The 24,080-nt window shown below is 43.0% G+C and overlaps 2 protein-coding genes across 4 annotated transcripts in view; one reads left to right on the top strand and one right to left on the bottom strand.

Moving 5' to 3' along the window:
• C2H8orf88 (chromosome 2 C8orf88 homolog) overlaps window positions 1-8,310 on the top strand; it is a 152,372-nt gene extending 144,062 nt beyond the window's left edge. Inside the window, exon 7 of the mRNA XM_039524907.1 lies at window positions 8,254-8,310. Coding sequence (XP_039380841.1) covers window positions 8,254-8,295 — 42 coding nt within the window. The 3' untranslated portion in view covers window positions 8,296-8,310. The remainder of the gene's footprint in view (window positions 1-8,253) is intronic.
• Window positions 1-24,080, bottom strand: part of NECAB1 (N-terminal EF-hand calcium binding protein 1) — a 125,936-nt gene that overhangs the window by 97,664 nt on the left and 4,192 nt on the right. For all 3 annotated transcript variants that reach the window (XM_039524898.1, XM_039524897.1, XM_039524896.1), the window contains exon 2: window positions 18,932-18,956. In XM_039524898.1, the coding sequence (XP_039380832.1) occupies window positions 18,932-18,956 (25 nt within the window). The remainder of the gene's footprint in view (window positions 1-18,931; window positions 18,957-24,080) is intronic.

The raw sequence follows: 24,080 nt of genomic DNA, 5'->3' as shown, positions 1-24,080 counted from the left end.
TTTTCGCCAGGGGTGGCTCTAGGGATTTTGCCGCCCCAAGCATGGCAGGCAGGCTGCCTCCGGCGGTTTGCCTGCGGAAGGTCCGCTGGTCCCGTGGCTTTGGCGGACCTCCCGCAGGCTTGCCTCCGCAGGCTTGCCTCCGCAGGCATGCCTGTGGGAGGTCCACCGAAGCTGCGGGACCAGCGGACTCTCCACAGGCAAGCCGCCGGAGACAGCCTCCCTGCCGTCCTCGCAGCGCTGGCAGAGCGCTCCCTGCGGCTTGCCGCCCCAAGCACGTGCTTGGCGTGCTGGGGCCTGGAGCCGCCTCTGATTTTGGCTATGCCTCTTCTCCCCAGTAAGGATAGAGGGAGGAGATGCCACCTCTCTACATCCTTGGAAATTTATCTTTGCATATAGTCCACATTTATAGCAACAATTTTGGGAAGATTAGGACAAATCTTAATATGTAAATAAGTTATTTCCTTGAATATTTGAAATGGGAAATGCTGAAACTGAGACGGGTCTTTTAGATACATCCATTGCTTGCAGTTTATTCCAGTTAACGCAAAAAACACAGCTCTCCACAAAAATGTCAACTACAGTCAGTAATGATGGAATTGATTTGAATGAACTCTCCAATAGAACAAAAATGTTATTAGCATATAAACTGATTTTGTATTCTCTCCTGTTTAGAGCCGCTCCATCAGTGGCTGAGCGGCGTATGTACATTGTCAGTGGCTCAAGAGAGAGATTAAAAAGGAGGGACAGGTGTAAACTTTTAGAGAATAATTGGAACAATTTACCAAGGGTTGTGGTGGATTCTCCATGACTGACAATTTTTAAATTGAGTTTGGATGGGTTTTTTTCCTAAAAGAGATTCTCTGGGAATTATTTTGGGGCAGTTCTATGGCCTGTGTTCTACAGGAGGTCAGACTAGATGATCACAATGGTTCCTCCTGGCCTTTGAATCTATGAATCCTACTTGAAGATTCTAGATGCTAATGTAATACAAATAACATTTCAAATCTTTGCAGAGGCTAGCTCACAACAGCATACCCCTACTTCTCCAGAGAACGCAACTGTCCTACGTGTTCTAGAACACTCTAGTAGAGCATCTCACCAGCTTTGCTCTTCAACATGGGGCCGCCCAGCCTGGGGTCAAGAGAGTGTGCTCTGCCTTGGGAGTACAGCCCTCTCCCATGGTCCAAGCCTTCCTTTTAAAGACCTACTTCCTTAATGGGGCCCAGCTGTATTGACATTTGTGTTGTGACAGGCATGTTCCCCCTCCTCTTTTCAAGGAAGCTTATTTATTCCTCTCTGTCTTGTTGGCAGCATCCACATACCCCATAACTCTCCTGTCAGCTCAAACCCATGAGTATAAAAGGCTTCTTTTTTTTTTGTTGAGCTTCTCTGAGGCTGACAAAATTAGTGGGAAGGGGTCCTGCAGGGAAAATCTCTACAAATAGACAAACTCGGGAGAATATTTAGGTTGTTCACTTTATTTTGTCATTTAAGTTAACAATAAAAGAGAAGCCAGGAAGATGGTAGGCTTTGACTAAATCCGGTGAACTGTTTTAGGAGCAAGGTGGAAACTTTACCTGCTTACAGACTCATTTAATTTAAGCTCTCATTTAATTTAACAGTTTTTCAATGAGTTGTGCGTGTGTAACCATTGTAAACAATTGTGTTAAGGAACAGATCCAGCTTATGATCTGTGTTGCTCTTTGCAGAGATGATAGTAATCTGTTATTTTCCCTATACTCTTTGAAAGAGGGCAGTTTCAAAAAATGGAATTTTAATACAAAAAGTCCTATTGAAACCTTCAAATATTCAAGATTTTGAAACATAACCATGTTGGCTGGTAAACTGCACAACCAAAAACACTTGTTAGAGACAGACTAGGAAAACACATGCAGGAGTTATTTCAATAAGGGTTAATATAAATCCACAAAGTGAGTATCTTGCCTTATAAACCTGATTGAATTTTTCTGGCAGTAACACAGAGAGAACAAAAGCTATGAAGACCATTAACCTGAGCTTTCCGAGACTGTTTTTAAATATGGCACATGAATACACAATGTAGAAAATGCTCACTGGGCACAGCAACAGAGCTACAAACTGTTGAATTCAAAGAGCAAGAGACCATTGTGTTAAGGCAGCTCAGGATAGACGTGGTAAATAGTGAAGTGATACTACAGTCAGTAAGTATAGCCAAAATTTTCCCTAGTAATCTGTATATCAAACTAATTGAGCAAAGAAATATTCATTTCGGCAATGATTCAAGCCTTCAGAGAAGGAATAAACGGAAAGGAGTAGGGGAATAGACTACTGAGTGACTTGGATAGACTAGGACCTTGGATGGTGCTTTATACAAGTTGCTGTAGACAAAGAAGATGGTGTGGAGAGCAAACCGTTCTTGGATTAAGGGTTGATGTAAAACACCCCAAAATACAAGGCTATGGGTGAAATCCTGACCCCACTGAAGTCAATGGGAGTTCTACTGGGATCCCTCCACACTGAAGAGCAAACCTGCTGTTCCTCTGCCATGTCTTCATTCAACAGAAATGAGTGGGTCACATTCTGATTGATTATATCAGTGTAACTCTATAATAACTCCACTTAAATCAATAGAGCTACTCCAGGTTTTTGTGGGCAGATCAGAGCTGAATTTGGCCTAGTGTATCAGAGCACTAACAACAAGGCACAAACAAAAGCCAAGGAAATAAACAGCTAAGCCTATAGCATTCACACTTACAAGAGGTCCTGAGCCTACAGAAGTGGTCTGTGGAGGTTGTGGAGAACAAAGGTGGGAGAGGGCAGGTTGGTATTTGTGGGAAGGAAATCTGTGCTGCTCTGAAGTCTTTTGGGGGAAATGGTAGAGTTGTCTCAGTAGGTTGACAGATTTGATTATGGTGGATACTTTCAGAAGCTGAACCAACCATCTGCATGAAGTGCAAACAAAGTTCTCAGTCTGAGGTTGTGTAAACCATTCGAGCAATTTTTGGGGTGTTTCTAAAAGTTTGAGTTCACATGGTTATTCTTCATCTTCTAGCGACACTCTGACTCACTCATGACACCTCATACAACAAGTACAGAGAATGAAGTGGGGGTGGCCTAAATCCAGATATTTACCACAATCCTGCCTCCTTCTCTGGCCATAATGAGGCAGGGGTCCTCTGGAAAAATAGTACATTAATATGTAATTAAATACTGGACTGCAACGCACGTCCCCGGGGAGCAATGTTAAGGATTTTCACTCTCCCTCACGTTTTTTCCGCTCAAACTCACAAGCTTTGCGCAGATTCAAAATTGGGTAAATTGAATTTCTGTTTCAGCTAAACATTTGGAGGTTTGTTGATCACTGTGTTTGACATGAAAAGAGACAGATGGTAGCTGCAGATAATCAACCTTAAAGTCTAAATAAAATGTCATAAGTGACAAAAATCCAAAAAATCAAGGTGGCACAATATTTTGCTTTGGACATGCAGTTTTCTGTGACACAGCTGACATAAACAGCTGTTTGAGAATCTAAATACAGCTGCCATTTGGCACTAGATACACAGTGTGAATATCAAATGAGTGTTCTATGAACAATCTTTTCTTAATAAATATCTTTGGCTGTAGTTTAATCACTTAACAGAGATGCTTTCAGTGAGCCATTTACTCAAACTGCCTCCTTTACCTTTCAAAAAAGAGGGCTTCAAATGTTGTAGCATTGGTTATGCATGAGGAAGGAACATGCATGAAATCAATGTTCTCTCTGGGAATCTTTCTTGACCATGGTTGACTCAGAGAGAAGAGAGGTCTATAGTATCGGTTCGGATACAGAACCCTGAGGCACTCCTCTATTAACCTGGTTCTACCCTTAAGGAGACCTGATCCTGTGCCATTAAAGTCACAGGGAGTTTTGCCAATAGGGAGCAGGATTGGGTCTTATAGTGGTTTGTTTTCTATTGCTTAACTTGTTAAATTCATAATCCCTGAGCAGACTTTGCCTCTTGCCTCATGGTTACTTATTTTCACTAATGATCCTATGAGAGACCTAAATCTCAAGCTTTTTGAAAATCCAAGTAAACAATGTCCACTTTTATCTATTAATTTAAAAAAATCCCTGACAGGTTATAGGGGCTTTTTCAGAGGCTATGAAGGTTTGACCCTGTCTTCTTGTTCTCATCTAAGAGCTGTACTAGGTTGTCTTTAGTTACACTCTGAGCTGTGATTCACCAGAGCATTACTCTAATTTTATACCAGTATAAATTTGCAGTAGCACAGTGGTCAGTCAGGCCCTCCATCAGTTTCCTTGGTACTGAGGTGAAGTTCACAACTAGATCACCCTCAATAAGGTTCTCTTAAAGCAGCACCTCAGAGTATCCTCTGCCTTTTTGGTCTTCAGGAATGGCTGCTGTTTGTAAGAATATGCTTCGTACCTTTACCAATGTGTCTATTTCACACATCGTTTCCCTCACAACCCTCAAATAACATTTGGTCCAGGTTATTTAGTGCAGTAGAGCTGGAATTTCTACCTTACAGACTTCATACTTTGTCATGGGTAAAAATAAACAGAGGATGATTCATGAAAGACAAATGTTTCTGAATGCAGTGTTGTTGTAGCTGTGTTGGTTCTGCAATGTTAGAGAGGGGGATCAGGGCTGCCCGGGGGGGGCAAGTGGGGCAATTTGCCCCGGGCCCCACAGGGGCCCCCACGAGAATATAGTATTCTATAGTATTGCAAAGGTTTTTAAATGGAAGGGCCCCCCAAAATTGCTTTGCCCCAGGCCCCCTGAATCCTCTGGGCGGCCCTGGGGGGGGATATGATCGTGGTCTATAAAATCATGACTGGTGTGGGGTTAATAAGGAAGTGTTATTTATTCCTTCTTATAACGTGAGAACTAGGGGTCACCAAATGAAATTAATAGGCAGCAGTTTAAAACAAACAAAAGGAAGTATTTCTTCACACAACACACAGTCAACCTGTGGAACTCTTTTCCAGAGAATGTTGTGAAGGCCAAGACTATAACAGGGTTCAAAAAAGAATTAGATAAATTCATGGAGGATAGGTCCATCAATGGCTATTAGCTAGGATCAGCAGGGATGGTGTCCCTAGCCTCTGTTTGCCAGAAGCTGTGAATGGGCAACGGGATGGATCACTTGATGATAACCTGTTCATTCCCTCTGGGGCATCTGGTATTGGCCACTATCAGAAGACAGGATACTGGGCTAGATGGACCTTTAGGTCTGACCCAGTATGGCCGTTCTTATGTTCTTAAGCTTTCCATCTTACACAGAGCTCTTCTTCAGGCCTGCCTCTCTCGCCAACAGAAGTTGGTCCAATAAAAGCTATTACCTCACCTACCTTATCTGTCTCAACTTTTCTGAAGTCATTCCTTCCCTAGACAAATCTAAGTTACACCAAACTCCAGTATCATTTGCCTGGGGAACATGGCTTCAAATTGTTTTGCAAGCCTTGCTTGCTTTTGCATGCCTTCTCCAGTGTCTTTCATAAACATGATTTATTTAACCTCCGGCCACAGCTCCCTGTCTGCCTTGGAGCCAGAATACCCCTAGATATCATATGCGGATGGACAAAAGAAGGAGCTATACACTGTACCTTCCATTCTAGCTCATGGGCACTTATGATACATTTTTACAAGAGTTTTCATTTTGTCTATTTTAGACGCTTTCCTTCAAAGATCTACTTCAAAGACCTACACTTTAGTTAATTAAAACTCACATCTCCGTGTGGCCATGCCCGTCTTACAAGAGGTCAGTGAGACAGATCGGTTAAGTGACTTCCCCAAAGTGAGTCAGTAGTAGAACCAAGACTAGAGCCTAGGAGACATGGCTGCCAGTAAGTTGCTTTAACAGTTAGCAGCTCCCACATGGAAAATCCACATGCAGGGAAACTATATTGTTCTTTTGAGCTCAAAGACAACCTCATGTGATTAAAAAAATACATAAAAATAGTGGGGCATATGGTGCATCCAAATGTCCTTCTCCAAATGAGACATTAACAGGTGTACACACCCAGCAAAAGGGAGCTATGGTGAACACAAGATGTGCAAAAGGCAGAGAAAAGTGTGGAATTGCCACAAGATCATAGGGCAGAAGGGAGTTAACCAAAACAGTTCCCCTTCCCGCCCTTTGTTTATCCTGTCTACTCAGAAGGTAAGCTCTTCAGCTCAGAAACTCCCTAACTGTATTCAGACAATACCTATCACAAGGGGGCCCCAATCTCAGCTGGGGTCTCTCAGAGCTACAATTCCTAATACAACTACAGTGTCTACAAAGGAAATGTGAAACCCTCTCAGGGTTGAGAAAAGGTTAAAGGCCAGTTGGACTATTCATTCTACCTTGGTTGTAATTAGTTACTTATTTGTCAAACAGAGGGTACCTGTACACTGCAATAAAACACCCATGGCTGGCCCTGGCCAGCTGACTCAGACTGGTGGGGCTGGGGCTGGTGGGCTATAAAATTGCAGTGTATCTGTACAGGTTCAGGCTGGAGCCTGGACTCTGAAGCCACCAGAACCGGGAGAAGGTGGCAGAACCCCAGGAAAGGGTGTGACCCAGACCCCAGAGGCTAGGTGGATGCTTTAGGACTGAGTGGACTGCACCTGTACATTTCCTTACCTAGAAGGGGTTTGGACTATCAGCATCTCAGCCAGAGGACTGAGTGGGGTGCAAAGCCAGAGGGCAATGAAGATGGAAAATCCCTGCAACTTTGCACCTGGACACATGAGGGTGAATGGCTGATGAGTGCACATGATTACAGGCAGACTTTCAGTAGTGGGGGATGTCACATGACGCTGGGAGATCATACAGCTAAATGGAAGCCTTGTCATGATAATGGTCACTGTTCAGCATTTCATGCATTAGCGTGAGCAGATGTGGGGAAAAATTTATTCAAGCCACTAACCTAAAGTGAGAACTCCTCATGGTTAGCTCCCACATGTACAGTATAAAGTAGCCAGTAAGCAGGGCTAGTTTTAGCATTTCTGACTAATTGTGTAGTGAAGAATACAAGGGCTACTATATTTCTATTGTTCAAAATTAGCAAGATGCATATGCACAGTGCAAGTCCATTTCAGTTTGCATACTGGGAAATAGTTTTTGAAAAGTGCCATCATCGTTTAAAAAAATTATGGCACATGCACAAATTGCAGTTTTCAGCTCTCATAATGGGGCTAAACCACAACTAATTTTCAGTGAACCACACAAAAGCTTTCCTCCTTCCTAAGCGTCATCCTTCTGCCAGGTGCAAATGATTAAGCAAGGTAGGGGAGAATCAGGGCCTACCTTTTTAAATTTGCTCTTTCTCAAAACTTAAAAAAAATATGAAAAGGAGGATTTTGAAGCGCTGAAAAAGGATAAAGCACAAAGCAACAATCTTCCATCCCCAGCATTTAAGCTGCATCTCTTAACCTTTCTCAGCTTCAAGTCCCCATGGAATAAGAGGGAAGCATTCACTGTCCTACAGGGCAAGAAAAGATAGGGAGCCTTGGCTGGCAGCCAGCAGCTTATGAATGAAGAAAAGTGAGCCAGGCTGTCACAATGATCTCAAAAGCTTTCACTGAAAAGCTGGGGTTCCCAAATTAATTTTAATTGAGCTAAAGAACAAGATGGAGGAGAACCAGAGAAACTACTGACATGCGTCGCCAGCCCTGGAGAGCATTCATCTATACGGTAGAGCGTATAAAATTGAAGAGATCCAAACAAAACACTTCTTTCTGCTTTATAAGCACCAAGGGCCAGATCCTCAAAGGTACTTAGGCATCTAATAATTTCAGTGGGTGTTAGGTGCCTAACATGCATAAGTGCTATTGAAAATCCTACTAAGTGCTTATCTGCATCTTTAGGTATCTAAATACCTTTGAAAATCTGGCCTTAAAGTGCCAAGTTCAGACCACATTCACTTTTAGGGCAGAACTGAATGTAACTCGAAATGCAGCTTAAATACAGGCCCATCATTAGACCTGAGCCATCCTTCGAAACTGCTATGCAATTTGCCCTTGCAGAGGCAGTCAACATAACTTATAGGACACCCAGATGAGGGAGCACATGTGCAAAAGCACACTTCCATGTCCCAGCCCCACATTCTAGCTACAGAGGGCTTGTACAAAATTGCCCTAGGCATGGCTGCCTCTTTTCCTTCATTTGACAGAGAGGCATCCTGGGCATAGAACTATCAGCAATAGATTCAAACATGGCATGGACAACTTCAATGATTTAAAATCATTTTCTCTGTCTCTCTTACTTTTGCCTGATTTGACTCAGCGAGTGAAGAGCTGGGAAGCTGGCCAGGATGCAAGGAAATGAAAGAAAAACGTGAAGTGTGAAGAATTGCAAACAGCACATCAGCTGAAAAAATATTGATGAAGAGTGCAGAGAAGATGTCAAGTAATGAATTTTAATGTGCTACAGAATAATAGATGTTTGTCTATGACATTCAAGGCACTAGAAATAAAAAAGATACAGATCCTTAACCAGCCTGGCAAATGCACCGTGCTTCAATACAGATTGTGTTTTTGGGTAGATATAGTGGTAGTATGCTCATTTCACAGATGGAGAAGCTATTTTACATAAGCAGACCCAAGATCACACAACATCTCAGTGGCATAGCTGGAAAGAACGCAGAAGCTCTGGCTCAGTCCCCAACTATAATCATAGTTTTTCTGTAAAATGATTAATAGATTTTAAGGTAAGTAAAATCCATGTATTCATTGTAGCAGAATGACTTCCCAGTGACCTGCTGCACACTGTGGTTAGATGTTGGCTGTGTGTGTGTTTATTTAGTATGCTGTCCCAGCTCTGCACAGATAGTGGAGATAGCAGACCTCAATTAAACTGCCCAATAAATTCACAGACTCGGTTTTAAGTGAAGGTTCCCGGCCACGTTTATTGTCTACGAAGCACGGTAATAGCACCTGGCAGATTCTATGAGGATACTAAAACATGTATGCTTGTGACAATGGACACAGCTCACTCAGAGGCGGGACTTTCCATTCCCCCCTCAGCTGGTCAAAGACACTCCCTCTGAGATACATCTTTATACACCAGTACAAACAAGTTGTGTATTACCCCTGATGTATTAGGGTGCCACCCTCTGATGTGTTAGGGTGCCACCCATTCCATTGTATCTGGTGGTTTGATTAAAACATCTCTATTTATTATGCTGTCATCCTGACCTTATCCTTAAGGGTGGGTCAGAGTGTTCCTGTTATCTTTGGGGAATGTGCTGGTATTGAGGTGTTCTGGTACCACCCTCCTGGAGTATGCTTGCATAAGTGCTCTGTGCCCAGCACCTCTTAGGAATATGTGTTTTTGCAATATTAGCCCCATGCTGCCAAATTCTGTGAGCAGGGCCTGCCTTTTGCTCACAACCTGACTTTGATTCATATTGGCAAAGTTTTAACCACTACTTTAGTTCAGGCCTCAGGCCTCACACTAGGCCTCTAATACAAGGGCTTATGTCTCAGGCTCTCTTCCTACTACACATACCATCTATTCCTCTCCTTACTGGCTGTCCCCTACTATGATGACCTGCCACTATTCCTTCCATGATAACTTTCTTGAGATTATTTCCATCTCTACACCTGATGTGACCAACACATGTAAGTTTGCGCCTGTTCCTTTCCGACAGCAGGATCTGTTTCTCTTCAATAATATTTCTAACATAAGTATTCCATCGTCTTGTCTGTCCAGGAGATATGCAACAGTCTTCCCCAGCACCACATCTCAAAAGCTTCAATTTTCTTCTTGACAGCAGCATTAATTTTCCATGATTCACATCCAAAGGTCACTATGGACAAAATTAAGCTTTTCATTAATCAAGCCTTCATACATTTTGAGATGACAGTTTTTCCAAACTTCTGTAGGTATAGGTCTGTAGGTATACATCTTGCTGGGCGTAAGTAAACTTGCTTATAGCTTGATTTGAGTGCCAGGTTAAACTATAAACAAGAGAGTGTGACAGACTGTGTGCTGGAGATGGTGTTTTTGGGCTAGTTGAGATAAGTGGGAATACCCTGAACTGATAACTTTGAAATGTGGATAAGGTGAAGACATAAGTGATTAGTTCCTTACACAATCTTCAAAGCGATTGGTCCTTACATGATCTGTATGATGTCCAAACCAATTAAATTTAAGAAGCATAAATTTTAGTAGCTAGTAGTGTGTGACATGATTTGGAATTATGCTATCGCTCTGTATATAAACAGCCTGGGCCTGGCCAATGTGGGCTTAGAGCTGGTCCATGCCTAATAAAGGAACCTGAGTGATGAGCTGGAGTCGAACTGAGTTTAGATCCCAGAGAACTGGATGGCGTGTTATCCAAAAATGGATGAGATGTTCCGGATAAGCCAAGTGCAAAAACTTTTGAAAGGAATCCCAGCAAGGCCATGGCTGAATGAGCCATTCCTAATCTTCTTCCAATTTCTATGGAACACCCTCCTTTATTGGATATGTATGATCCCAAATAATTAAGTTCATCTACTGCCTCTATGGCTTGACCATTAATTGTGATTTCTGCTCTCATCTTGTTTTTGTTAATTATGTCAACGTCCATGCATTTCATTTTTGCTTCATTCAGTGATAAGCCATATTCCTCACTGGCTGTTTTTACAAACTACAACATTTCTTGAATTGTTTCTGTGTTGGTAGCAAAGAACATCATGTCCTCGGCATATCTGAGGTCAGTTAAGAGTTGTCTACCAGTAGAAATCCCAGCAACTTCCACTGTGTCAAAACCTTCCAGGCCTAGCCTCATAATAAATGTGACCAACAGCGGGGCAGTGAGTGGTTTCCACTGGGCAGGGTGTGACACAAAGGTTTATTCTGCCCTCAATCCTCTTCAACATATATACACAGAATTTAGGGCCTAAGGGACCACCATTATGATAATAAGATCTGACCCCCTGTATGCCACAGGCTGTAGAACTTCACCATGTGAGTCTTGCATCTAGAACCCAGTATTAAAGTCAGGAATTTGCAATGCTCTCAGCTTTGAGTGCTTCAAAAACATTTTACTTGTAAATCGCTATCACCATAACTAAGATTTAGTGAAAGCCACAGCCCCATAGAAGTTTCGCATGTAAAAATCAATGTTTAGCATGCAATTGAGCTGTCAATTGAAAAAAACCTTTAAACATGGAAATGGAATTCAGATCTCTGAAGAATGGAACTTGTTACCAGATATTTGACTGATCATAACAATGGTACAATTCTATCATTGTTATGTTCATTTATTCTATGTAAATTGTATGACATATGAATTATGAATGAAAACTCAGTGTTTGCATTATGAGTCAATCATGAAGAGGTGCTGAGCAGCTGCAACTCCCGTTGGAACCTGAGGGAGCTGTTGGTTCTCAGTCACTCTCTGAATTTTGCCTTATATTAAAATTATCCTGAGTCCTTTGGCAGTACACTTTTGATGAGCCATTGTTTGCATTGTGTTGGAATTGGGGTGAAACCAAGACTCCCTCGCAGTCCATATGACTGACTTCATTGGAGCCAGGATTTCGCCCACTGTACTAATGTTTAAGGTAATTCTGTACACAGGAGAGCATATGAGATTATCAAACCAGATATGATGATAGGGGTGCTCTTTTAAGACTATTTAACAGTCTTTATAATGCACATTTAAAAACCCACATAACTAAATGACAACTGAGTTCCTGTGTCATAAAAAGATTGGGATGTATGGAATGAAAACATATCAATGTGAAAACAGTAACAATTTCTGAAGGTGAATCTAATCAGAATGTAAGTTTTATCAAAAAATTCCACTTAAGTTACTTGCTGAAAGAGAATATTTTTCAAAAAGCTCAGAGCTTGCATCAATTAAAAAAAAAAAGTCAGACAACAAGCTAGACTCAGAGTCAGGAGAGAGAGAGAGAGAGAGAGAGAGAGTGTTGATCTTGGCATTATAATATTTTATATTGGATCTGCAGGTTTTTTCCACTGGGCACTTGGTATTCAGATCGTGCTCTCTTGAGCCTTTGTTTTGGTCTGTGCAGTTGGTTTTTATTTTTTCATCATTTACTTGCAGTCATTCTTCATCACATGCTGAGTAATGTTCCTATCTGTAGACAAATAGAGGCATCTACATTTAACTTGTCTCTTGTAGGTCTGCCTCTTGCAGCTCTTTGTTTTTATTAGGTCGCTGATTAGAGCTGGCCTTAATATTATTGGGTAAGGTTGTGAAAATAAATTTGGGACCCCAACCTCAAAATGTAACCAGATCCTGGCCAGTATTGTGACTGCAGCAAGGTGGGTTTTAGCATATGCCAAAACTTTACTTCATATAAAAATGGGTGGGAGAATCTTTGTACTAATACCAACCTCTTGCTGCAGGAGAAGTGGAGCACATGTACAGGGCCGGCTTTATGAACTGCAGGGCCCAATTCGAATACTTGGTGGCGGTCCAGGGCTTTGGCGGCACTTTGGTGGTGGGGGGTCCACTCTGGGTCTTCCGCAGCACTGAAAGACCCCCCGCCGAAATGCCGCCAAAGACCTGGAGCACCGCACTCCCCCCGCCACCAAAATGCCGCCGAAGACCCGGAGCGCCCGCCCCCACGCCACCAAAGACCCAGAGCCCCTGCCCCCCACCGCCAAAATGCTGCCGAAGACCCGGAGTGGACCCCCCCGCCTCTGAAATGCTGCCAAAGACCCAGACACACACACACACACACACCGCGGGAGCTGGGTGAGTTAAAAAAAAAATTAAAAAGGTGCCTAAGGCGCAGGGCCCTCTTAGGTGCGGGCATGGGGCCCGATTCCCGGGAATCGGGGGAATCGGCTTAAAGCAGGCCCTGCACATGTAGTTTGTTCTAGAGTCCATACACGGTTCCCAACATCTACAAGTTTATCAAGCTTCAGTTGCCCAAGGAAGCTGGGGGCAAGTAGGGGTGCTGCCAGGTTCCCAACCACTGTAGGGTTCAGAGTGATGGCTGGGGAACTTCAGCATGTTCTTCAGGATTTACAAACTTATCATCACAATGAACATCCAGCGAGGTTGATATTTTACACGTGGGAAAACTAATGCACAAAGGGTAAGTGACTTTACCAAGGCCTCAGAGAGTCGGTGTCAGAATGGGGAATTAAAGTCTCTTGCTATAGAGCTGTGCATGTAGTTCACTAGACCAGATTATCCCCCACGCCACTGGGCTGCTCTCAACTGTGGCCAGAGGTCACAATGGGAGAGGATGTGAATTAAATGCAGACAGCCATCTGGGAGGTAGCTTGCAGAGTCCTTTGTGCCATCACTGACAGTTCGGCTAGCACTAGCTCTCTGTTTTGAACTGGTCTGGAGTCAAGTAACTGGTTATTTAGGTCCCCCGAAGCCCAGCCTCAGATGCCTTTAGGAGTGGACTAGATTAGTAACAATTTCAGCCTTTGCCATTAGTTGTGTTTTCAAGGCTATCTCCACACAGACCAGGGCCGGGGGCTTTTAAAAGGCTGAGGGTACGTACGCTTTGCATATAGAAGTCCCCAGAAAAGGAAGAGAGCGTGTGCAGGCCTCATTACATAGCAGGCAGCCCACAGACAGTTGAGCCAACGTACTGGTGGAGTCAGGCCAAGCTCTCCCACCCCCCCGAGAGAGGAAAGCAGAAACTAGCGAGTTCCTCCTCATTCTCTGAGTGATAGCTGTGAAAGATCTGAGGATGCTAAAGGGGAAAAGGGCAGTCAGGGGAGAGGAGGCCCCTCCTCACACTCAGCTGCAGAGAGGTGAGAGAGAATAGACACACATCAGGATGCAGGTGCTGTGTAGCATCAGGGCACTGCCCTGTGATTATTGTGTGGCACTTCATGACTCCATTTAATGGTGAAGCAGCTCTCCAGCAATTCAAGGATAAGTGCCACTTTCTCAGATCAAGAGATCTGGTCTCATCGCCCTTTGCTCTTTCTTTCTGTATTAACACAGACTGTTTGCTGGTGGATTATTGGGGCTAGAGGGAGTATGTTTGAATGTCCACTCTTGTGCAAACAGGGAAGGAGTATAGGAGGATTTTTGGCTCAAGGACCCATGGTCAGAAGAGGCCCCAGTGACCAGCAACTGGTACAGTGCACACTTGATTGTGGCCAACTGACCACATGCTGCTGATGCAAGACCCTAGTTCCATGGTTCAGCCCTGTGTCCTTCAAACCATGTCAGAAGGTGAGTGAAGAGATGAGTGCAGACAGTAATGGAATCATGTCGTTCCGGTGCAGCCAGCATGCATGGCACACACAGTTGGCTGTGAGGAGAAGGAGTGAAGATTGTTTTGTGGGGAGAGATGGGGAAAGCCAAAATTTTGGTTGTCCCCACCCAGTATATTTTTGCTTCCCCTAGACCTAGGAGTGGGGGTGGGGGAAGAGGGGAGGGGGAGGGGGATGACAAAAATGTTTATTTCACAGTGAATTCCACAAATTAAAAAATAAAAATTCTGTTTGAGAATGGAGGGGAGGAAATTAACATTTGCTATGAAATGAAATCCTGAAAAAAATTCATTGCAGGTTGATTGAAAGTTTCATTTTGATTTAGACTTTTTTTTAAATTGATATAATGTCAAATAAAAAGATAAAACAAAGTTTGTTTTGAAACAGAAAATTAAAACATTCCTTTCCCAAAAAGGTCTAAACTGAACATTTTGACCATATAAAAATTATTTTTTGCAATTTTTTCCTTTCAAAATGAACTTTCATCATAACGTTTAGCTTTCAATGAATTGGCGTCTGTTGGAAAATTTCCAACCAGCTATACTCCTCCTCCTTACCCTTAAATCATTGGCATTTCTTACTTACATGTTGTGCTCCCTCTGAGTAAGAGAATCAGGCACATGTGAGATTGCCAGGTATTAAAAACGATGTTGATCTAATCCATACTTTGCATTTATGGAGATCACCACCAGTTATCATCAGCCCATTTTGGTATGAAAATGTGAACTACAAATATAGCTTAGTCACCTGATCTTGTTGAGAGCGTGGATAATTGGTTAGAACTGGAAGAAATCAACAAAAGAGTTCAAAATTATGCAGTGCTATGCATGCCTGAAGTGGTACAGAGGCCTATTTAACCTGGCCACTTTAGCAAAAGAAACATAGCCCACCTGAATGAAAGGTTAGAAAATACTCATGACATTTAGTCGTCGCTTATAGGAATATGACTATTTGATAGTGCAGTTTATAATTTAGAGCCATATTTAACTGTCATAAGGGTAATACAGCCATTGTAGCATTTGTGAGTGGTGGTAATTATGTTCTTATTTAACAGCAAGATTTCCATGCTCTTTGATCTCTCATTTCACTTTGTTTTTAGAAGAAGTCATGTATTGTCCTTTGAGGTATTCCATATCATCCAAGTCTAGATTACAACATTTTATACCAAGGAGTTGTGCTATTTCAGAATCTACTGAGTAGTTACCTAGCACGAGTAAATACTGCCGTTCTGTGAACAAAATCCTGTCTTTTGTTTAGGGAGCTGTATTAGGGCGGCTGGTGGGGTAAGGTGGAACAGAGTAGTGACAGCGACAGCCATGCATTCTGCACAATACACACTTTGCAGTTGCATGGCAGGATGGCTTGGAGTAAGCTGGCACAATGTGCTGCCAAACTCATTTTAGTTCTCATTTGATCAGGAGCAGCAGATGTCCATGGCTAGCTCATTCGACTGACTACATCATAGGGGTTAGCAGGAGGGCAAGACATATCTCCTGTCTGGTGGACATGGGAAGTGGACCAGTGCACTGGCTGAGTTTTCCACCTCTTGAATTCTCTTGAATTCTAGAGGGAGATCATGTCCTGCTGTTTTGCTAGGGAGCGGGAAGGGATGATGCTCCTTGTGCCTTCTTACTTCCCAGAAAGCTAGTTCAGGACAGGGCAGGCTCTAGCCTGTAGTGAAGAAGTCAGTTCCCAGAACTGGTCGTGGGTGATACCTGGTTCATGAAATATCCTAGATGAATTCTTGATACATTTCCCATCTGGTTGAGACTGGAATGTACTATCTCTTTGGCTATAAACATTGACCTTTCATTAATAGTATTTTTAGGGCAATACATTCAATCGGGACACTTGCATTTGAAATACCTAGATTAGTTTTCCTACTACTAGTCAAGCTGTAACTAATAAGGTTGCTTAATATCTAACAGACATATATTTCTTCAGTGTCAGGATACAGTTCTGATATTTTAATTTCTCACTGAAGGTAATGTAAAAGATTGCTATGATTTCAAAACAGCACTATCTTAAAAATATGTGCATGAACTTACATACATTACTGCAACAAACATGATATGCTAATATAACAGTAAATCAATATTTGGTTTCCTACCATACTGAACAGATGTCATTTACAATGCAAAGCACCCAGTTCACAAAAAATATTTTGAAACATTTGCCGACAACAGCTTAAATATGCTATATACGTGGCCAGCCTTCTAATATGTGACTTCCTCAAACAGAGGTTATCTCATGGCAAAGTCTTAGAAACACACCTGATTGCTTTTAGCTGGATGGTGTATTTGAGCTGGATGGTGTAAGTCCCAGCTTGCATACACTTACCTGAGCTAATTCCATCTGAGCTCGCACACTAAAAATAGCAGCGTAGCTGGGGTAACATCGGTGAAGGCACAGGCCAGCTGGCTGAGTATGAAGCCGGGGGTCTAGGCAGTTACACACTTGGGCAGCTAGCCCAAGCCGCTGCCCATGCAGCCCCGGCTACACTGCTACTTTTCGCATGCGAGCGCAAATGGAATTAGCTCAGGTAAGTGTATGCAAGCTGGGACTTAGGCCATCCAGCTCAAATGTAGACATACCCTTAATGTGGCATGAGCGTTTACTCTGCTAAATCACAAAAGAATGGAAGTATGTTAGGTTTGCTGGCATTCAGGGGTTGAGCAAACATTGATACAAGTACAGTTTCAGTTTCTGATTTGTTGAGTCAAGTTAATACAACTAACGTGGTTGAATTATCACCTTAGAATCAGGATGTTCTTTCCCATGAGTTTCTCCTTGCTCTAGTGAGATCAAGGGTTGTGAATTTCAAAGACAAATTGCCTTTAGGTTTACATGCCATTGGACTATGCTGGGCTAATCAGGTTTGTCACTGACAGGGGATTACTTCCCCCCTATTTGAATTAACAGAGTATGGACATGAATTAAGGGGGCAATGCTATTCTCTCATTGTGGGACTGGAGGGTCTTGGCTGTCATAGAACCAGCTGGTTCCACTGTGCGTTGGGGCGGTGGGGGGAATGTATGGTTCCAAAGGATCAGGAGACAGATCCTCAGCTGGTGTAAATGGTCCCAGCTCCACTGACAACAATGGTGCTCTGACAATTTATAGCAGATGGATATGTGGCCCCAGATGTTTTCATCATATGTGGTCCACAAGCAGCAGATCTCCATTAGACTGAGGTCTACAGACTGAAAAATTGTGAGAGCTGCTGTAGTGGAATATAGCATTTAGGAAGAGCTTCTTCCCACCCCCAGTCCAGCCCTCGAATGTGCCAAGATACTATCTGCAAGATTTATTTCTATTTATCTTAGGTACTTACATGGTCCCCATTACACCTCTACTCTGATATAACACGACCCGATATAACATGAATTCGGATATAATGCAGTAAAGCAGTGCTCCAGGGGGGTGGGGCTGCACCCTCCAGTGGATCAAAGCAAGTTCAATATAACATGGTTTCACCTATAATGCGGTAAGATTTTTTGGCTCCTGAGGACAGCGTTATATTGAGGTAGAGGTGTACCACATGTATTTATCCTCACAACACCCCTGGGAGGTAGGGAAGTGCTATTAGCCGCATTTTACAGAGGGAAAACGGAGGCACAGAGCTACTAAAAGTAGGGGACTGGACGAGATGACCTCTCAAGGTCCCTTCCAGTGCTACGATTCTGTGATGGAACAAGGTGTTGAACTTGGGTTAAAACTAGAACCTGATCCTGCAGCACTTACACTTGTATTTAGAAGCCCACTGGTTTCCCTTGTGATGGTCCTCATAATGCAGTGGGACTGCATGTGTGTGTCAGGGCTTCCAGTATTTCATTCTAAACGTACTGTATTTACCTAATGGAAAAGCACAGTCCATGCTAATGGAAAATCACCAGTCCATGCTAATATACCAAGAGGGTTTTGTATTACTATGAATTACACATGATTCAACACATTCATCCTGCCTCTGACACATGGACAGACAAACAAATATCTGAAAACTGTGGGAGGAAAGCAAATTTGACTTGAGAAAATATATTTAAGTATTTTAAAATAGTAGAAATTGAGCTATTAGTAATATTTAAATGGCATTTGTAAACACAGTTACTAATAATACATCTACATGCAATGAGCAAAGATGCTAGTCAAATGCCTAAGCCAAATTTTGCCTTTGGGTGCATGTGCACTTAATTCACTGAGCCAAATACTGCAGTCATTACTCAACAAAACTATTGACATCACTGGGAGTTTAGCCTGAGAAAGCAAGATTTGGCCAATAGATGCTGTGTGCACATAGCCAAAGGTAGCATGTGTCCCCACATGCACAGACAGTTCTTCTTAATAAGAGTCTGCCTGCTGCATGTAAAAGAACAATTGGTAGTTAGCTTATAAAATTAATTGGTATTCAAAATGGCGACCAATTTTACCACCAGAAGGTAGCTGCTACATTCTAAGGCCTGCAATAAGATCCACCTGGACAGACCCTTGCACCTGTGCATAGTTCCATCGACTGCAATGGGATTCCATGCAAGCACAAGGGTCAGCCCAGACCCAATTGCCAGATCAGGACAGAAAATCAGAAGCATCAAACATCATGTGTCTGACTTCTAGAGTGACAACTACTACACTAACAAAAGCCAGTTTTCACTTGAATGTGTTCAGTGCAGCCTAGTTTATCAAGCATTAAAACACAGGTTTGGGTATGACAGATTTGTCTGAAGAGAAAAAAAGAGTCAGAAGTGACTCGTCTTACCATTTTTGTCTGCTCTTCTCAGTATCTAAACAGAAAAAGAGAGACAGGAATCACTTTCTGTGTGACACTGTATGACACTGCAGATTGTAAACAATGAGCACTTGCTTCTTTTTCATTCCACCATCATATTTTCACAATGTGGTAGCAAGAGAGGCCCCAGGTTTGCTTTTGGTCCTCTCACGCTGAGCTTTCTTTAACCCCAGTGCTGTGCACTCATAAAGCCAGGGCCATAGTAATTATTTGTGTTTATATATATATCTAATATTGCTGACAAGCACTGGACACATCTACAGGGTTATACATATGTATCACTGCAGTTATACACAGCACTTGTCAGCAATTAAAATGGGAAAATAAAATCTCTGCTCTGAGGGGGTTATAATCTCATCGACAAACAAATTTGCACTGAAATAACTCAATTGGTTTTAATTTGTGATTTCAGTGCGAGTCTGTATGTGAACACTCATTTCAGAATACAAGTATCCTATGTCAATTTAACTTGATTTAGTACTCATAAGCTAAAAAAGAATCTGGACTTTCACCAAACTTACCAGAGGTGTGAATTAAAAACCAATGTAATTATTATGGTGCAAGTTTCTATGTAGACCAGCCCTAAAGGGGTTTGTACAAGGGGTGGTACAAACAATGGACAGAGTGTGGGTGTTAGAGTGCAGGCAATCCAGGACCCGTGGGTTGTTAGTGATTTAAAGGAGCAGAGAGAGACTGTGTAATGGAATGTTAAACTGTATTATACTATTCATCCACCAGGTGACATTGTGTAAAATACCTCATTTAGACCAACCACAGCCATACCTGGCAGAGCATTAAAGGATCTAATGGTGAACATGTCTGGTATGTATAAGCAAGCTCTGTAGCCAGTCCATATCTGGTACAGAAGAACATGTCAGGAGGAAACTAAGAACAGAAACAGAAAAAAAACAGCAGCAAAGGTTGCAGACAAAAGAAACAGCAACAGAGGTTGGAGGATCTCATCAACATGCCATTCGTCAATGCTTGAGAGAATTCTGCTTTGATTAACCTTCAGAATGAACAGACTGGAAACCAGATTTTGCATTATTACCAAGCTACACAAAGTAACTGGAGATACACAGGTATCATATTTAATATATGGTATGGGGAAGAAGGCAGAGCATATTTTAAAATCATTCGACTTTACTGAATACTGTCACAAAGATGACTATGAAAGGGTTCTGGCTATGCTTGATGAATACTTTATACCTCAGAGAATCGTGGTTTATGAAAGAGCATGTTTTCATCAGAGAATTCAGTTTCATCAGAGAACTGTTGAATGTTTTATTAGAGCTCTGCATGTAATGGATAAAAACATGAAAATATCAGACAAGCTGGTTATTGGGTTAACAGATAATCTTTCACAGCAGCTACAACTGAAGAGAATTAGCCCTAGCCAGGGCTATACAGATAGCAAAACAGTCAGAATTAGTTAAACAATAGAACAAAAGGCAGGAGCAACCTGAAAAGCCTGAACCTAGCCTAGAAGCTAAAAATGGACATTTGAGTGTTTAAGTCATTATCATAAAACCCCTGAGGCAGGGAGAGAGAACTCCCAGGCTAAGGGCTTGGCTACACTTGAGAATTGCAGCGCTGGTGGAGGCTTTCCAGCGCTGCAACTTAGTAACTGTCCACACCTGCAAGGCACATCCAGCGCTGCAACTCCCTGGCTGCAGCGCTGGCTGAACACCTGGTCTGTTTGGGGAATAACGAGTGCAGCACTGGTGATGCAGCGCTGCTCGTCAGGTGTGGCCACACACCAGCGCTGTTATTGGCCTCCAGGGTATTAGGAGATATCCCAGAATGCTTTTAACTAAATTACTCTCTTTGTTTTGTTATGCAGCCTCTCTTTGTTTTGTTGTGAACTCGGGGCTCCCGGAGCTGCTTATCTAAAAAACAAACACAGCTCCTGTTTGCTGTGGTCAATCTGTAACTGACTGTGAACAATCAAATGAGATAAACCCCTGCCTGCCTCATTCACAGGGGTTGAGTGTTTGCTTGACGAGAGAAACGGGGGGAGGGGGTGGGGGGGAGAGGGAGTCCGTGCTGCTTATCTGGTCTGCAGGCTGTTTGCAGTTAAGACTAAGGGGTTGGGAAAATTTTCTGATTTTGCAAGGCAGGGAGCTAGTGTCGGCTCCAAAAATCCACTCTCTCCCTCTCTCTCTCTCCCCCGCTCCCTGTCACACTATACCCCACCCCCCTCTTTTGAAAAGCACGTTGCTGCCACTTGAACGCTGGGATAGCTGCCCATAATGCATCACTCCCAACAGCGCTGCAAATGCTGCAAATGTGGCCACACTGCAGCGCTGGTAGCTGTGAGTGTGGCTACACACCAGCGCTTTCCTTACACAGCTGTACGACCAGCGCTGTAACTCCCAGCACTGCAACTCTCAAGTGTAGCCAAGCCCTAAGAGGGACAAATTCCAGCCTACATGCCCAAGGTGTGGAAAAAGTAATATCCCAAGATATGATGCACATCTAGCCAGAGGCGCACTGTGTAATACATGTGGACAGTTTGCAGCTCTTTGCTGCACCAAAGCAGTAAGGGAGGAGTTAACTCATATGACAGACAGACAATCAAGAGTCATTGTTTCTGGCATCTTTCACTTGTGATGACATAGAGCCTGCCTGGAGAGCGAAACTGAATATTTTTGGCAGGACTACTGACTTTTAAATTGACGCAAGAGCTGAGGTCAGACTCATCTCAGAAAGGGCTTACAATCACCTTCAACCCCTTTCACAGAAAAAGTCACTTGATACACCTCTGACTACCCCGGAGATATTCTGAAGTGCATGAACCACTTCACCACCAAAATATCTTACAAAGACAAAAGCTATGCATTTGGAGTGTATGTGACCAAAGACCAGAAACCGTCTCAGCCGCAGTATGGCACCCACGATGGGCCTAGAGAGAAAGGAGGAAGAACTCGGTGGAGGATTTGATGATATGGGGCTTTTGAAAGGAGATCCTGTACAAATAAACTTAAGAGACAACGCTGGATCATACAATGTACAAACACTGCTACCAGAGAGACCTTGGAAGAGACTTGCTGCAGATTTAGGTGAATTCAAAGGACATCATTACCTGGTTGCTGTGGACTATTTTTCCTGATATATAGAAATAATGAACTTGAAAGAGATAACATGGTGCCGTGTTATTGAGAAACTGAAGTGCACTTTTGCTCACCTTGATATTCCAGAACAACTAGTGATGGACAAGCTCACTGCAGCAGAATTTAAGTCGTTCTGAACAAAATATGATTTTGATCATATTACTTGGAGCTCTCAAGCAAATGGAGAGGTTGAGAGAGCTCTACAGACAGCCAAGAAAATCTTAGAGCAGGAAGAATGGGTAAGAATGGTGTCCCTAGCCTCTGTTCGTCAGAGGATGGAGATGGATGGCAGGAGAGAGATCACTTGATCATTGCCTGTTAGGTTCACTCCCTCTGGGGCACCTGGCATTGGCCACTGTCGGTAGACAGATACTGGGCTAGATGGACCTTTGGTCTGACCCGGTACGGCCATTCTTATGTTCTTATGTTCTTATGTTAAGATCCATTCCTTGCTCTTCTAAACTACAGATCAATACTAATAGCAGCTACTGGATATAGACCAGCACAACTCCTGATGGGAAGACAACTCAGAACTACTGAATGAACTACAAGGATGAATACATCTGGGGTGTACAAGCAAGCTCTGCAATCAGTCCATATCTGGTACAGAAGAACTTGACAGGATGCTTTGGGAATGCGAGCTGGGAGGCTGCTGCAAATGTAAGAGACTGTGAATAAAGACAAAGAGTTAAGCCGGGGCAAGGGAGCCCAAGGGAGCAGTCCACAGAGAACCTTTTATGGAGCAAAGGGATCAGACTGGGTTCAGGAGGCAGTGAGATCAGATATGTGGGAGCAAGTTTGTGCATTGCTTTGAAAGTGGGGGGAAGCTTGAACTGGTTGTGGATGAAAAGGAAAAAAATGAGTGTAGAGGTGTAAGAATAAGGAAAGCAAGGTCAGGAAAATGGCAGAGGAAGATGCTTTTGCCAGCTGTGTTCTGGATGGACTAAAGTGGGGGGAGAGGCCAGGAAGAAGGCGCTTACACTAGACTAGGCAGGAATTAAATAAAGAAAAATACATTTCAAAAGGGAGCTGCTACCGTGGTGTGCTGTGTGGAGAAGTGATACAAAATTAAAACGTGTGGAGTGTAACTACTTTGTATCATGACTTTTACTAAGAGTTCTAAATTTTTATCCACAGATGGTAGAGGCCTGTATTTACTGCAAACAGTGCATGTCCCAGAAGCTGTCTAAATACTCAGGGTGAAATGTTGGACTCCTCGTGCAAAGCCTGATTTGGGGACCTAGATGGAAGATAAGCAGATGGATTCTTCCAGCCCTCCTACCATCTTGAAGGAAGAACACAAGTAACGTGAACATCTGGGATGAAATATAGTTCATTTGGGGCCCTCCCCACACCTGCCCCTTGCAACATTTTGGGCCAGTGGCTCTGTGTTATGCTCAGCATCCCCCCTGCCCCCAGCCAGCCCACCCACAAGCCTGTTTCTGAGTATCTTGGAGAATGCCACTCTGGAGCAGTGCTCCATGATGCATGGGTGTTTGGAATCCTCCCTCCATAGGCTGCCTCCACCCCCCAGCACAGTGGTTTCTTTTGCCATTTAAGGCCTTGTACCCACCTGAAGGCAGGCCAAGGTAGAAATTTGTTCCTATTGGGATCCAAGGCAAGCAGTCAGGTAACAGCTGAGCATTATTAACAGGTTGCCACAACACAGAAATGGAAAGCTTCATCTGATCAGAAAAGTTTCTACAGAAATATGTAGGCATTCAGAATGGGCAACATTTTCCAAATGGGCGTGAGTACTTATGATAAGTCAAGGCAAGAGGTTTGCTTTCTAAGCCAGTTAGGACACAGCAGATCAGTAACAGTGCAGCTAAGAAGCTAGCTAGGATTAGTTTAAATAAATCACCTATAGTAGCATTACTTTATAGTCTTTACTAGAGATTGGACTAACTGAAAACCCAAGATCCAAGCACCCCTGAAATTTGAGTGTCCTAGCCCTCTGTGAGATTGCTTTGCCTGACTGTATGTTGTTTGACATGGGAACAAAG

Source organism: Mauremys reevesii, linkage group 2 (genome assembly GCF_016161935.1).
Source record: "Mauremys reevesii isolate NIE-2019 linkage group 2, ASM1616193v1, whole genome shotgun sequence".
In the NCBI taxonomy this organism is placed as follows: domain Eukaryota; kingdom Metazoa; phylum Chordata; order Testudines; family Geoemydidae; genus Mauremys; species Mauremys reevesii.
This window is presented reverse-complemented; position numbering and strand designations above follow the sequence as displayed.